General features: G+C 37.9%; 1 protein-coding gene across 3 annotated transcripts in view; it reads left to right on the top strand.

Moving 5' to 3' along the window:
• RMDN2 (regulator of microtubule dynamics 2) overlaps positions 1-14,614 on the top strand; it is a 46,786-nt gene that overhangs the window by 2,559 nt on the left and 29,613 nt on the right. For all 3 annotated transcript variants that reach the window (XM_053973021.1, XM_053973024.1, XM_053973022.1), the window contains exons 3-5: positions 5,258-5,453; positions 6,432-6,534; positions 10,487-10,547. In XM_053973021.1, coding sequence (XP_053828996.1) covers positions 5,258-5,453; positions 6,432-6,534; positions 10,487-10,547 — 360 coding nt within the window. The remainder of the gene's footprint in view (positions 1-5,257; positions 5,454-6,431; positions 6,535-10,486; positions 10,548-14,614) is intronic.

A 14,614-nucleotide genomic window follows, 5' to 3' on the forward strand; every position in this document is an offset into this window, starting at 1 on the left:
CATGGTTCACAAGTCTTATATTTTGATTCCATATTTTAAGACCTGTCAGTTCTATTATGAACCTGTTCTTTATTTTAAGTATTCAGGATTGGCTTAAGTATTCAACGACATTCCTCCTTCATCTGGTGTGGAACCATTCTGGTTCTCTTAGTTTCTTAGAGTATTTCATCCATTGGTTGGTTTGCAGAGGCCTTCATGTTATGAATAAAATATTCAGAGATGCAGATAAGGCAAAGGGACCAGTTTACGAATTACCAAGTCCACAGATGCAATGCAGGGGTTATTCCACATGTAGCGTTTGAGAAAATCCTGTTTTCTGCTCAGGAGTGATGTATTGCTCTTTGAAAACAAGCCAAGGAAACTTGTGTGTTCAGGTTCTTCTGTGTGACGAAGAAGCTGATGCGGTGATCCAGTACAAGTGATTATAGTGTGCAAGAACATTGAATGTGTCCTTAAGAGAGGCCTTCTCTGACAACTATTTGTGTACAGTCAGAAGCAAGGAAGATAATTCAAGGTTATGCTTAGCATTAGTCATTTGGCTATGTTCTTTCCCAATGCTGTTTTTCAATCCCTTATGAAAAGAGGTGGGCTTGTTTCCTATTAACACCTTGTACTTGATGTGTTTGTTTTTAATATCTTCTCTAAATTTGAGATAATTTATTTTCATTTAAGTAAATAGTGGTTTTTTTCTTCCTCTTGCAAACAGGTTGTTAATCCTAATGTGTTACAGTTGCAATATATATATAGCTTTTTCCGAGGTCTTCTGCAACTTTAATGACTGGTGCATGGCCAGGAGGGTCAGTAGCAACACTTGGGATTTTTCCATTTACTCTACATCACTACTTCATATGCTGTAGGCATTACACCATGTGCATTGTTTTATACTCTTCTGTGGCTAATTCCACACACAATGGTGCATTCAGGTGCTTGTTTGTGCACTACAGAAAAAAAAATTTGCTCTTTGTTACTGATAAAACATTTTTTCACCTTTCTGTACTCCCATCTAAAGTGCATTGTGTTTCACTGCCTCAGCAGTAATTTCATGATCTAGAAGATAGGATTTTCCTTGAGTTAAACACTTTTGTTTTTAATTGACAAATGGGTAGGTGCTGGGAATTGACAGATAAACTAATCTGAAGAGTTTTATGGATTTGTGTTGGATGACTACATTGGCTTCAGGTTTGTAAACTTCTTCCAGAAAAGCATTTAGTACTACCTAGCTTTTTCATTAAATATTGGAGGCTGACAGTCACTGATAAGGCCCTCACTGCTTTGGTCTGCTCTGAGCACGTTTTCAATGTCACTGTTGGTATTCAGCAACTTGGGAAGAGAAGCTTTCTGTTTTGCCTTTCAAAAATTATGTATTTCTGTAAGTGGAGAAATATCACATGTGTTTTAATAAATGGGCTGTATTTTTACATAATGACAGTCTGAATGGAAGGTGTACTGAATGGATGAGAGATTAAATTGTAAAGAGTCTGTGGTTTCTAGTCTGTACTTTTCTGTATTCTTTTTTTTTTTTTTTTTTTAGTTTGTTTCAGTTCTGGTAATGTCCTAGTGAAAACTTCAATGTTTAACATTTGAGAATGTGTAACAAACACTCATTTATTTACAAATACAATAAATTGTGTCTAGATGATCACCTGGAATGGAGCATGTCAGCAAATTCTCCTCTTTGTGATTTTCAAGCGGTTTCCTCCCTGATATGGCAGTGATAAACCCTGGATGTCAGTGTCATTTTGGCACCTGTCTTCACCTGGCCCAGCATCCAAGCTCTTCAAATTGCATTTGGCATCAGGCACCAGAAAGATTCACTGCAGTAAATTCTTTTCTGACAGATGTTCTATTTATAATTTTTCCTTGAAATAGTTTAGTCAACAGGAAAAGAAATTTCCCTTGCCTCCTTCTGAGTATTACTTCACTTAGCATTTTCTAATTTATTTTGCTGTTCATTTCTTTTACATGCAACCTTCAATTGGCTTAAGAATACAGTTTGCCAAACCTTTCCTTGAAAACCACTTATCATTACTGATGGATAGGCGCTTTGCTGGATCATACAGTGCGAATTTGATCCAGATCCATCTGTGACATAAAACCACCTTTCTGTGGAATTAGCCAGAGCAGATGAGAGGGTGTTTGTGTCAGCTTGTGTTTTTCTTCTAAGTAGGCAGGGAGACGACAGATGGTATTTGATCTGTCTAAAAGCTGAAGCATTGTGAACAAATGATACCTGGACACTTTGGGTTCCGACAGGCCCAGTGTCTGCCAATTTACAGACACCCCAACGTGGTTTTTGAACCACCCAACTGTGTTTATACCATGTAGCTTGTTTTAATCTGGTACTAGGTGCTGGGATTTACTGAACTGCTAAGCCACAGTGGGGTGAATCTCCAGCACAATTTCTGTTTGTTCTTTGAACTTTGAACAGTCCATTCTGATACAACTGAGTCCTGTTGGTTGATCATTGCTCCTCACATTCTTATCACTGTTTTTCTCTTGTATTTAAAATCTATTGGTAATAAAGGTGAAAACAAGTTGGCACTGACTCTGGGCATTTTTTAAACATTCTTCCATTTTTTCAGATATTGATCAATGTGTTTATCACTTGTAAATCACTCTTCTGTTTATCATCTGATAAAACCTCTTGCAAGAAAATACCAGGTAAAATTGCAGATTTCTGTTGTATGAAATATTTGTAAAACAAACAATAATGACTATTCCTTGTTTTCTGTTTATTTCTTTTTTTGGAGTAGTGTTATCAGTCCTTAAAGTCCTGGAGTTTTTAATCTGTGTTAAGAAGAATCTCCAATTCTGTTTGTGTCGGTACTGATTTTAGGGCTTTAGAATGCGTAGATGTATAAGACTGTTAGCTGCTTCGTTGAAGACAGATATTGCCCAACAAGAAAATTGAAGTTTATGATGTTGTAATCAATGTTTAAGAGGGTCTGTTCCACATTTAAATACTTTGAGGGTTCATAAAGCAGGTAAATAGAGGAGGTAGGAGAGAATTTGCAAGTACAGTGGTGATGAAAGGGAATGGGTAAGGCTTGACCCTGCTGTCTCTGCTGTTTTGTAGTTAGCTCCTTATGGGTTCACATGGTCTGTTAGATAGTGACCTACTTCACGCTTTTTCTATGACTCTCCCAATAAATATGTGACTTACCTGATGTCACATGAATTGATGCTTGGCCTCAATTTGATATTTTGTCATGACATTTGATATAGTGCTGCTGGAAATCTCTGCTGCGCTTGCTTGGACTGACAGCCCAATGGGCTTGGGTGTCAACCCAACCTTGTGTTTGTCATCCAGCCATTATATTTTTGCTGGGAGAATAGCATTTTCTAATAATCATTTTTATCAGTTATCTAACATGGGAACAGTAGTGATCATAGAAGTTTTAGCAGATGTTTATGCAGCAAAGGTAAAAAATACAGCACCAACACTGACTTCCCAACACTGATTCCTCACTTTAATACCTGATTAGGTAGCATTTGATGCAGTGCCCAAATTTCTGTAACTAAGGATATTATCTTTACTGCTTAGTTGTTGCTCTTTTATATTATCTAGTGCCCTTATTTTAGGTTGGGAATTGCCCAGAGCCTCATTGCATTTATCTTTTAACTAGGGGGAATGGAGCATCTAAGCCATATGAGGAAAGATACTTTCCAAGCATACTTCACATCACAGAGTTTTGTATTGGAGCTAAAAGATTGTCCCACTCCCCAGGAACTCCCTTATATATTTGATTAAGTTGGGGCTCTTACAAATGCAGCCATGATATGTTTCTGTGCCCACTTCAAAATAACTGAAAGAACAATATGCTGGGTTTTTAAGCATGCTTCAGAAAATGAAAATAAGTGTTCAGTGACTGAATATAGTCTCTGCAAGATACAGCATAGGATGTGTCATCAACTTCAGCATCATCAAGATTATGTAAAACAAATCTGTAGAAACATATGAGGTTTCCCATCTCTGTTCTCAATGGTATTTTTCAGTTTGAACATGTACACATGGTCTGTGTATATATTATTTTATCCAAATGTATTTTTGACTCCTCTTTCCAGTGTCACTGGGTTAATTTTGCAGCAAAACTGTCTTGCCACATCTAGCACCTCAGTAGCTTCATAAGCATTTGTACTTGTTCATTTACAGGCTGGAAGTGTATCTGCTCTGATACACTCATCTGTTCTGAAACCAACATATTGAAAACAGAATATTTGAAAGCCATGATTAATAACCTTCATTTTGACTGCTAGTGTTCTGTCTTGGCTATATTTCTGAAAAAAGAAATAGATTTTTTAAATATTCTGACTGTTATGGTCTACTTTGATTATTCAGTTACTTAGTGTGTGTACTACATTCCATGCTTTTCGTACTCACAGTAACCATTTAGAAAATCTCTGAACCTGGCAGCTAATAGGTTTACATTATTACTCCTCCCCAGAACAGTATTTTCAAAAGTGGAAATGCAGAAGATGAGGCTTCTCTATCCATTTTTAGTACATAAGCAAAAGACTACTTTTTAAAAACAATGCTGTCAGCTACTCCTCTTAGAAATCAGAGTACCCTAATGTATTCTCAGCACTTTGGACAGTAAGGCCACCTGCTTATCTCTGTGTGATATTTATGCTTTTGCAAATATTTCTTTGCCCTTGACTGCCTTGTGCTGAGTACTTGTGCACTAAGCATCATGAATCAATATAAGCTCTTTTCCAGTTTCAGATACTCTGAACTTCGGAATGCTCAGAAGAAATAAGGAATTTATAACAATGGTGTTATTTTTATAGCTTGTATTTAGAACTTAGACGTGTTTAAAAAAATGTTGTATAAATGATTGTTATAGCACTTATATTTTGGTTAGTAAGCTCATTCCTTGTTCAAAAAATAGGGAAATTGAGGTAAAGAGTTGAAGAGGCCTATTCAGGGTTACAGAGCATGTCTTAAAACACATTAATGATTTCAAGTGTTCTGCATTTGAAACACAAGGCTGCATGTGTTTCTAATATATATCTGCTTTTTTAAATGGAGTATTAGGCAGCAGTATAATTACTTACCTGTTATGTTTGGAATATGACTGTGCTGTCCCTTTGAAGATAAAGGTTTTGTAATAATAACAATAAGCTTGATATCATTAATAAAAAATCCTTTAAAGTTGGACAACCAGGATAAATTGTACTGTGAATTTTTTGCTTTTTAATTTAACAATGCCCTTTTTTTTTCTTAAGAAAAAATGGTTACTATTTTCTGTGATTTTAGTTACCTTACCGCTCATACTGATTCTGAAGGAGACTCTGAGGAAGAAAAGAGATGTATGAAATCACCTGATGCCGTGGTAAAATCAGAAGAAGATGAAGACTTACTTGATTTTTTACAGCAGGTGGACAACTTGCACAAGGGTTCAGAAGATGATAAAAAGGAGGGCTTCAGACTGCTGCTTGAGAAAGATGACAAGGTATTATGGGTAAACTTAATATTATGTTGCTATTAACTTACACTTTGCACTGCTTTTGAGAACTAAATACAAGCTTTAAAATGCACATAGAAATGGACTATGAAATTTCAAGCATATTTTTAAAATACGGTAAAAAAGCAGTATTTCAAAGTGGTGTCAATATTCATGTTGTGTGGACATAGGAGTTCTACTATTTTATATCCCTATTTTATATATATTTTATTCTAATTCAATAACTTTGAGGCTTTGTTTGACATAGGAATTCTTCCATAAAACAAAAAAAATCATGGGCTTTTTTCAATGTAAATTATACTTACTTCTGCTGATTTTGGAATACTCTGTGTGAGAAAATCCTGTAGAATTAAGTAGTAACCAGACCTGTTCTCAAACTGTGAGCATCTAGTCTGCTCATACCTTTCTAATACCATTCATGTGAATTTTTCCTTTGGCTTTACTGGGCCCATATGTTACTCCAGATAAAATTTAAAGGTGGTTTGATATGCATTGCTCAATTCAGTGTACCATTTTATTCTGGTTTGGTAAGCATTAGTTCTGACAGTATTTTTCATCTGAATATTGGAATACCAAGGAAGGTAAATGACATATTGTGAGTGAGTGTGGTGCTTATGGCTTCCCTAAAGAAAATACACATTACTTTATTCAGGGATTGGTTGTGCTTTGCTGGATTACCTTGTAAATGTTTATATTAAAAGAAGTTTAAACTGATTTATAAAATAAAACCTCTTTAGACAGTCTAGAGTATTTCCAAAAGCTGTATTCTCTTTTGTCCATGGGAGATTGGTCAATTGGTTCTCACATGAACTAAAAGTAGCATGTAGAAGGATGGAAAATTAACAAAAAAAATATGCCATCTTCTTTACTTGCTTTAAGCATGTTATTAATTTTAAGCATTGTGAAAGTAAACTGTTTAAATCACATTCTGATCAGTTTAATTATGTAGCTGTCCTCTACTTTTAGTATGAAAACTCTGTGGACTTTCTTTGGAGGCTTGCACGTGCTTATGGGGATCTGTTTGAGATGACTACTGATGCTGAGGAGAAGAGGAAATATGTAACTGATGGTAAGAAGAAAAATGTTTATGAAAAATGCCATATGAATGTAGTGAATCATGCTTTGTACTTTGGTTAAGTTTTCCAATATAAGAAATTTGCAATCCAAAAGATGGGAGCATTTGTACTGTAATGCTAATGTTTTGTGCAGTAAACCACCACAGTTTACAACTTCAGTTCATTCTTTCCTCAATGAGAGATCCAAAACCAGTGGCAGAGAAGTATAATGGGTCATAATTGGAGGCTGTTTTCTCTGCAGATTGCCTTAAAATCCTGTATTTTGTTGAAAAACAGATGGATACAGAATGTGAAAACTCCCAGATGTTGTCAGCACAGTTTCTTAATTACATCTTTGGAAGAGCAAGAGGAATAAATAAATGCTGAGGCTGGGTCAGGGTTTGTTTTTCTGCTTTCCTGTGGTCAGGGAGCACTCCTGCATATCAGCAGTCTGTTTTGTGGTGATGATGGTGATGAAACTTTGTGAATCTGGAGGAACTGTTGACCAGAAACAGAAGTGTTGTGTGACAATTGATGTTGCTTCCAGACATCTCTCCCCATGTGTCCTGTTCGACAATTTCGTCTCTACAAGATTTTAATTTTCTTTGTCATAGCACTTTTTTTGGTTGCTTTTAAAAGCATTGCCCTTTCTTTCACTGTCTGGATGGATATTGGCTAGAGGAACAGTTTGTTTCCCTTTTTATTTTGGGCCTTCTTTTTATTACATTAAAACCTACATCTTCTCTATGCTGTGTCACTCTCCTCCAGTCAAGGTGCTGTTTTTAAAATAATCCTTTTTGCCTTTATCTTGGAGTGCTTCTCTCTTCCTTTTGTCTCGCCATTGCCTCTTCCTTTTTTGCCGCACCAAATCAGATTTTGTAAGTGTAACCCAAGTTTGGGTTTGTTTTTTTTTTTGTGACACCTCTCATTGACTTTTTGTTGTGTTGGCAGTGACAATGTCACTGACAAAACAGTTTCAGGTGTCCTTTGTCATCCTTGAAGGATGACATCCATGAAGGCAGTATGATGCCTTCATGCTATTGTAAGGCATCATAATGCTATGATGCCTTCATGCTATATTCCACAGACAACCTCAGTTTGTTCAAGGTCATTCCTTTTCCCAATCCTTTTGTCATCTAAAACTCCTGATAACTTGCACTGTCTTAGCAACTTAATTGATACTGTCTTTGCTTTAGTAGCACTTGGCTTTGTACATAAATCCTACAGTGCAGTGAGGATTATGACACAAAGTAAATGAAAATAGTAAATTCTGTTGCTGGATCCTTTGCTTTTACCAGTGCTGGACTTGAAGCTGGCCAGGACTGTGGGGGACAATAAGGAGTTTTTTAAAATGTATTAATGGCATTAGGCCGTGTAAAAATAACATCAGCCCATTGCAGGATGAGGGTGGTCCCCTCACAAACGGGGACATGGACAGGGCAGACATGTTTAACGTATTCTTTTCCTCTGTCTTCAACACGGATGATGGAGCAAGGGTTTATCAGTGCTCTGAGCTGGAGTACCATGGCTGCAAGAATGATCAATTCCCAATCAACCTGGAAATTGTGTAGGATCTGCTGCTTCAGCTGGATTCCTGCAAATCTGTGGGGCCTGATGGGATTCATCCAACAATCCTCAAAGAACTAATTGGTGTCATCACAAAACCTCTCCTGATGCTTTTTGAGCAGTCTTGGGAATCTGGAGAGGTCCAGCTGACTGAAAGCTGGCTGACATTGTCCTGATTTTCAAAAAGGGCAAGAAGGAGGACCCTGGCAACTATAGGTCTATCAGTCTCACTTCAGTGCCTGGTGAAGTTATGGAGCAGATTATTCTGGGTGGTATAGAAAAACATCTGGAAGACAATGCAGTCACTGGTCACAGCCAGCACAGCTTCATGAGAGGAAGGTCCTGCTTATCAAACCTGATTTCCGTTTATGACTAAGTACCCCACCTAGCTGATCAAGGGAAACCAGTTGATATAATATTTTTGAATATCAGTAAAGCTTTGGATACTGTGTCTCACAGGATCTTTCTGGACAAAATGTCCAGCACACAGCTGGATAAACACATCATGGGATGGGTGAACAACTGGCTCACAGGTCAGGCACAAAGGGTTACAGTGAATGGGGTGACTTCAGACTGGGCACCTGTCGCTAGGTGGGGACCTGTCACTGGGCTCCATTCTCATCCCTGTGCTCTTCAACATCTTCATAAATGACTTGGACACAGGACTGGAAGGGATACAGAGCAAGTTCACAGAGGATACAGAACTGGGAGGAGCTGTTGAGTCCCTTGAGAGCAGAGACAACCTGCAAGAGAGACCTCGACAAATCAGAGAGTTGGGCAATCACCAACTGTATGAAGTTCAACAAGGGAAAGTGTCGGATCCTGAACCTGAGATGGGACAGCCCTGGATGTATGGACAGGCTGGGGAATGAGATGCTGGGAAGCAGCACCATGGATCCTGCTTGCTGGCAAGTTGAATATGAGTCAGTAGTGCTCTGGCAGCCAGGAGGGCTAACTGTGTCCTGAGGGCCATCAGGCACAGCATCGCCAGCCAGGCTAGGGAGGGGATTGTCCTGCTCTGCTCTGCTCTGGGGCGGCCTCACCTCGAGTGCTGGGAGCAGTTTTGGGTGACACAATGTAAAAAAGACGTTGAACTATTGGGGAGCATCCAAAGGAGGGTCATGAGGGTGGTGAAGGGCCTTGTTGGGATGCCACATGAGGAGCAGCTGAGGTCACTTGGTCTGGTCAGCCTGGAGAAGAGGAGACTGAGGGGAAACCTCAGTGCAGCTACAACTTCCTCGTGAGGGGAAGAGGAGGGGCAGGCACTGATCTCTGCTCTGTGGTGCCCAGTGACAGCACCCTAGGGAATGGCCTGAAGTTGTGTCAGGGGAGGTTTAGGATGGATATTAGGAAAAGGTTCTTCACTGGAGTATGGTTGGGCACTGGAACAGGCTCCCCAAGGAAGTGGTCACAGCACCAGCCTGACAGAGTTCAAAAAACATTTTGACAATGCTGTCAGGCACATGGTGTGACTCTTTGGGGTGGTCCTGTGCAGAGCCAGGAATTGGATTCAATGATCCTTGTAGGTCCTTTCCAACTCAGCATATTCTGTGATTCTGTCACTGCATGTAACCTCAGCTGATGAATGATAACAAAGGACAGGGAGAGATGAAGAATGATGGAATGAAAGTGAGTCATAGGTCTTGAGTAACCAGCCTAGTTTGGCTCATTCTCATGAAGTGGGGGGGTGGCGGCAGCCTTTTTCATCTCAGTTTTGGAAGTGCTGCAGAGGGCTTGAGACTGCAGGAGAGCTGGCAGTAGTTTCATGGTTATTTTTCATTCCACTGGGTAGGAGGACTGTGTATGCTATTCTTTGTTTTTATGAAGTTAACTTACAATACAGAAATGTCAGTGCAGCTTAATTGGTTGCAGCTGAGACTCTGCAAACAGCAAGCATGTCATCTGAACTTCTTACTGAGGGCATGGGTTTGATCAAATCACCTATTCTCATCTTTATTCAGTTAAAAGTGGAACTTAAGGGAAGGCTTTGTGCTAGAAAGGAACTTCAACTAGTTTATTCCTGTACTTGAGGCATTGAAACGGCTTTGCTGGTTCTTCTGACAGGTGCTTGTCTGACCTGCTTTTAGGGCTCTTCAGTCTTACAGACATCATGGCCTCCTTTGGCAGTCCAGTCCAATCCTTCCCTTATTTAACTGCATCTGAATTGGATTTTAAAGGAAAATACTAAAATTGCATATAAAGTTTATATATACTTATATGTAAGTGTATGACTATGTAAATGAAGTAAAGCCAGGATGTTATATTGTTTGTCTAAATGTTTCTAAGAACAGGGAGCAATTCCTTTGCTGCTGGAGTAAATCAGATTGCTTTGTTCTTGGGAGTCACCTAAAATGTGGAAGAGTATGATAAATCCTTTCATATACTGTCCTCCATTTACAGGAAAGATTAAAGCTGAAAAGGCTGTTCAGCTGGATGCTGGGAGTGCTGAGAGCCACCAGTGGTAAGTTTGAGAAAGTTTTTACAAACTTGTGTACATTTAGTAAGTTCAAGAAAAAAAAAAACTCAGTCTGACATCAGTTTCATAAATTAGTCATTAATATTTTTTCATAGTTTTATGAAACTCAATTATCACCAGTTGCTGCTAAAAATTACATTGAAATATTCTGTGAAGCATTTACTATAGCATGTGAAACAACTCAATAACCATACTTCAATAAGTACTAAGAAATGTACTTAAGAGTATTTGCTTAAGCCACTATTTTTTTGCTCAGAGAAGCCATAGCTTTCCATTTACCTTCCCTTTCAACAATTCACAAAATAATGTCATTTGACCTTGAATTTTGTCCTTTCCTTTTCTTGTAATAATAGTCTAAATTATGATAATTAAAAATAGACATAGAGGACTATGGAAATTTTAATTATCTTCTCAATTTTTCTTTTATTATACAGTTTTTCTCCAAGCATGACTCTTGGTTTAGTTTTGTAGACCTTGCCAGAACTAACAAACTTTGCAAATGTAAATATTTTTTTAGCAAATCGTTATTATCATGTAAAAGATAATTCTGCTGAATTCTACTGATAGTTCCTCACCTTAGTATTTTATTAGTAAATTTTACTGAGCTCCTGATTTCTTTTCTAATATTATTAACTTTTCCTTTCCATTTTGGTTTCTACATTCTTCATTAATTTTGTCTTTGCATTTGTGGGATGGGATTTCACCAAACTTCTGCATATCTAAAACAAATACTTTTACCCCAGGCTCCTTTCACATTCTAAAGGAAGCAGCCACTTCTGGAGTGCAGTTCACTGGAGTCAATTTTGCTCATTTAGTCTTGCATGAGGGTGAGATGAGTTTCTCCAGGGGCTCAGTTGACAGCATCTCCATTGCCAACAAAGGGAGCACATGTCAGCTATCTCAGGTTTACATACTTGATTAGACACAGACATTGTCATTTAATTAGGCAATTCTCTGTCTTGCTTTCTCTCTTTCTGGAAGCAATTTAAAGCCATTTCTGCCCTTTGCTTGACCACAGTCATGGCCACTTCCTCAGGGTAATGCTGGTATAGACCTCTCAGCTAGAACTGAGAAGGTATACCCCTCTCAGCTATACACTGTGGTTTATAAACAACCACAAAATCACATTCAAGTATGAATCTTGCCCCTCCCTTCCCCCTCAGCCCACAAGACTGACAAAATATCCTCGAAGAAATACAGCTTCACTGGCAGAAACTATGCTGATAAACCCTTACATATTGTCCAGGGAGATGTAGGTGGTCTGCTGGACTTCGCATGTGAGATCCTGTCCTGGCAGGAACATCTAGCAGGGGAAGAATTATGAGTGTATGGAGATGTGTTCCAGAGGTTAGCTCAGAAAGCCAAATTTAAGAGGAAAATCTTACATTTTTTAAGCTACTGCTTCTTGTAACAGGCAGTGGATTGCAGTTTTCATCCTTTATGTATTTGGGTTGCATGTGAACATGAGGTTTTTTCAGTTATTGTTCAACTGATGTCTTTCTAGAGGTATAGATAGACATTATAGATTAAAATAGTTCACTATAATTTTTTTTTAATATATTATCTGCTTGTCTTTCTTTTCTGACATCTTTCTGACTTGCTGCATGATTTTTAAAGTGTAATGGTTGTGCCAATCTAACTGAGGCTCTAAATATTGGGCAGAATGGACTTCCATGCTCCAGAGGGACGTTGGTATATTTTTGTTTACCATAACAACAGTTGTTCAATCTATGGTCCGAGTAGATATTTGTGTGCTGTGCTGCTACTTAAACCAGTTGGGCTTGTTTTGTAACTTATTTTTTAAACTTGTTTTATTCTATTTTATTCTTTATAAAGTATTTTACACACATTTAATTGATTTCATGTTTATTTCTGACCATTTCTCAGGTTTGAGGCTGTTTGGGTTTGTAAATACATCCCCATATGGATTAATATTTTATTTCAAAAGTGGTTTTTGTTGTATGGGGTTTTTAAAATCATTAACTTAATTAATGAAATTACTGGAAGATAATGGACCCAGCACTAAACTTTGGGTGACACCTATAGTGATGCTCAGGTTCACATGAACCTGGTTCTGCAACCATCTCTACAGGTGATTTAATCTAAACAGTATTTCCATGGTTAGATTTTTAAGGAACATCAGGTAGGACAAAGTCAAAGACCACATAAATAAGGTGTATCTCATTTGTTGCATTCCTCTTATGCATGCTTTTTTATCTTGCCAGAATTCTTTTTTTATCCTGTTTTTTCCACAAAAATATGTGTTAACTGTTTTGTATGCTTATGCACTTCCAGAATAATTTATCCTGGTTTGTCTTCAGGTTAGGCTGGTTTGCCTGGAACAGTTCTCCTTCTCTCTGATAGCAGCTATGTTTGCCTTTTTGCTTACTGTTTGGGCTTTCTGCATTACTCACAAGACTTCTGTAGTCAGCTCTGTGCCAGATCTATATTGTTTGAGTCTGGCCTAATGCAAATTTTTCCAGTTTATCTAAACATTATTTCACATGTTAATCACCGTGAACAGGAAATAAGACTCCAGGGACTCTTGCCTGTAAAAACTGTGCTCTCAAAGTTGTACACAAACAGAATTTTACCTGAGGTTATAAACAGAAAATACTGTGTATAAACAGTTAACAATGTGATGCAATTAAGTTATGACTAAATAATATGTGAAATTAATAAGAAATCCATAGTTAATAAGAATATTTATAAGAGAGAAAACAACTGAAGAAAAATAGAACAAATATTCATACAAAAAGATGCTAGAATCACTAGTGGGTGGTCAAGATCAGAGCTGAAGGGCAGTACCCAGCTCCAGCTGGACACCTGGATGTTCTGTCTCTGTCGTATGTGCCTGCATGTGAGCAAGGGCTGATCCTGCACTTACAGAGATGTAGAGTTGAAAGGCAGCATGTGCTATTGGATGTGCCAGGATATTTGCATGGCATGACAGATATCACACAGGACCTTTGGGGTCTCTACACTTCCAGGCCATCATCCAGAAGTGGTGAGAAACCCTAGGGCATCTCCAGTGGCGATAGGCACCTGTGTCCAGGCAGGGATCCTGTGGATTGAACAGGGTCTCTGCTGGCTGTAGTAGGAGATTAGATACACAAATACATATTTATATGTAGTATATAAATATTAGATACAGAAATGAATATTAGATACACAAATGAGAAGCTCAGCATGAGTGCAACATCAGTGTGAAAGCAATGCTATCTCAGAACAAAATCCTTCCTTTTCATCTCACTGCCAACCTAACATTGTAAGATGAGCCCATCTGTTTGTTGCATGTGAGGCTATGTCAGTCTGTATCAGCTATTGGTGACCAAGCTGGTTTTCTGACCTTGACTGAAGGAAGTTTTTGTTGATTTCTTACTAATTTCTGAGGTGTTTTGATATTTCCAATCAGCACAACTGAGGTTTTCACTCAGGTTTGGTATAGCTGCTATCTATGTTGTCCAGTCATACATTATTTCTAGCATTCTCTTAAACTGTTTAATATATTATGGCTTACTAAGTGAGTGAGGATTAAATGATAGCCTATTCTTTTCCTGGTCCTGTACCTTGCTCTCTACTTGCAGTTAACCCTTGTAGAGCAGGGGGGATATAAGTGAGGAAGAAATTTAATTCAGCCTCGTTGATTTAATCTTTTGTTGTTATTTCCTCATTGCTAATTGTTCTGCACTTTCATTTCTGTTTTTTTTTTTTTTTTTTTTCCTTCTGGTGTATTTATAGAACCTCTTCTTACTATCTTACCAATATCCCTAACTTATGTACTCTTCTATATCCCTAGATGTGTACTCTTGTTTTCATTTTTAGAGTAAATTTATTTTGGATTTTAAGTTAATTGAGAATTCCTCACTGGAGCTGAATTGATCTAAAAATATTCCCTGCTATGACTAAAGGGTCATTTACAATTGTGCAAATGAATATTGTCATTTGCACATTGAATTGTCATTGTCATATTGAATATTGTCTCTTACTAAATATTCTATATAACTTTTTCTAATATGGCATTTCTTAGTGATTTCATTTTTTTCCCATTA

Source organism: Vidua macroura, chromosome 3 (genome assembly GCF_024509145.1).
Source record: "Vidua macroura isolate BioBank_ID:100142 chromosome 3, ASM2450914v1, whole genome shotgun sequence".
NCBI classification, from domain to species: Eukaryota; Metazoa; Chordata; class Aves; order Passeriformes; family Viduidae; genus Vidua; species Vidua macroura.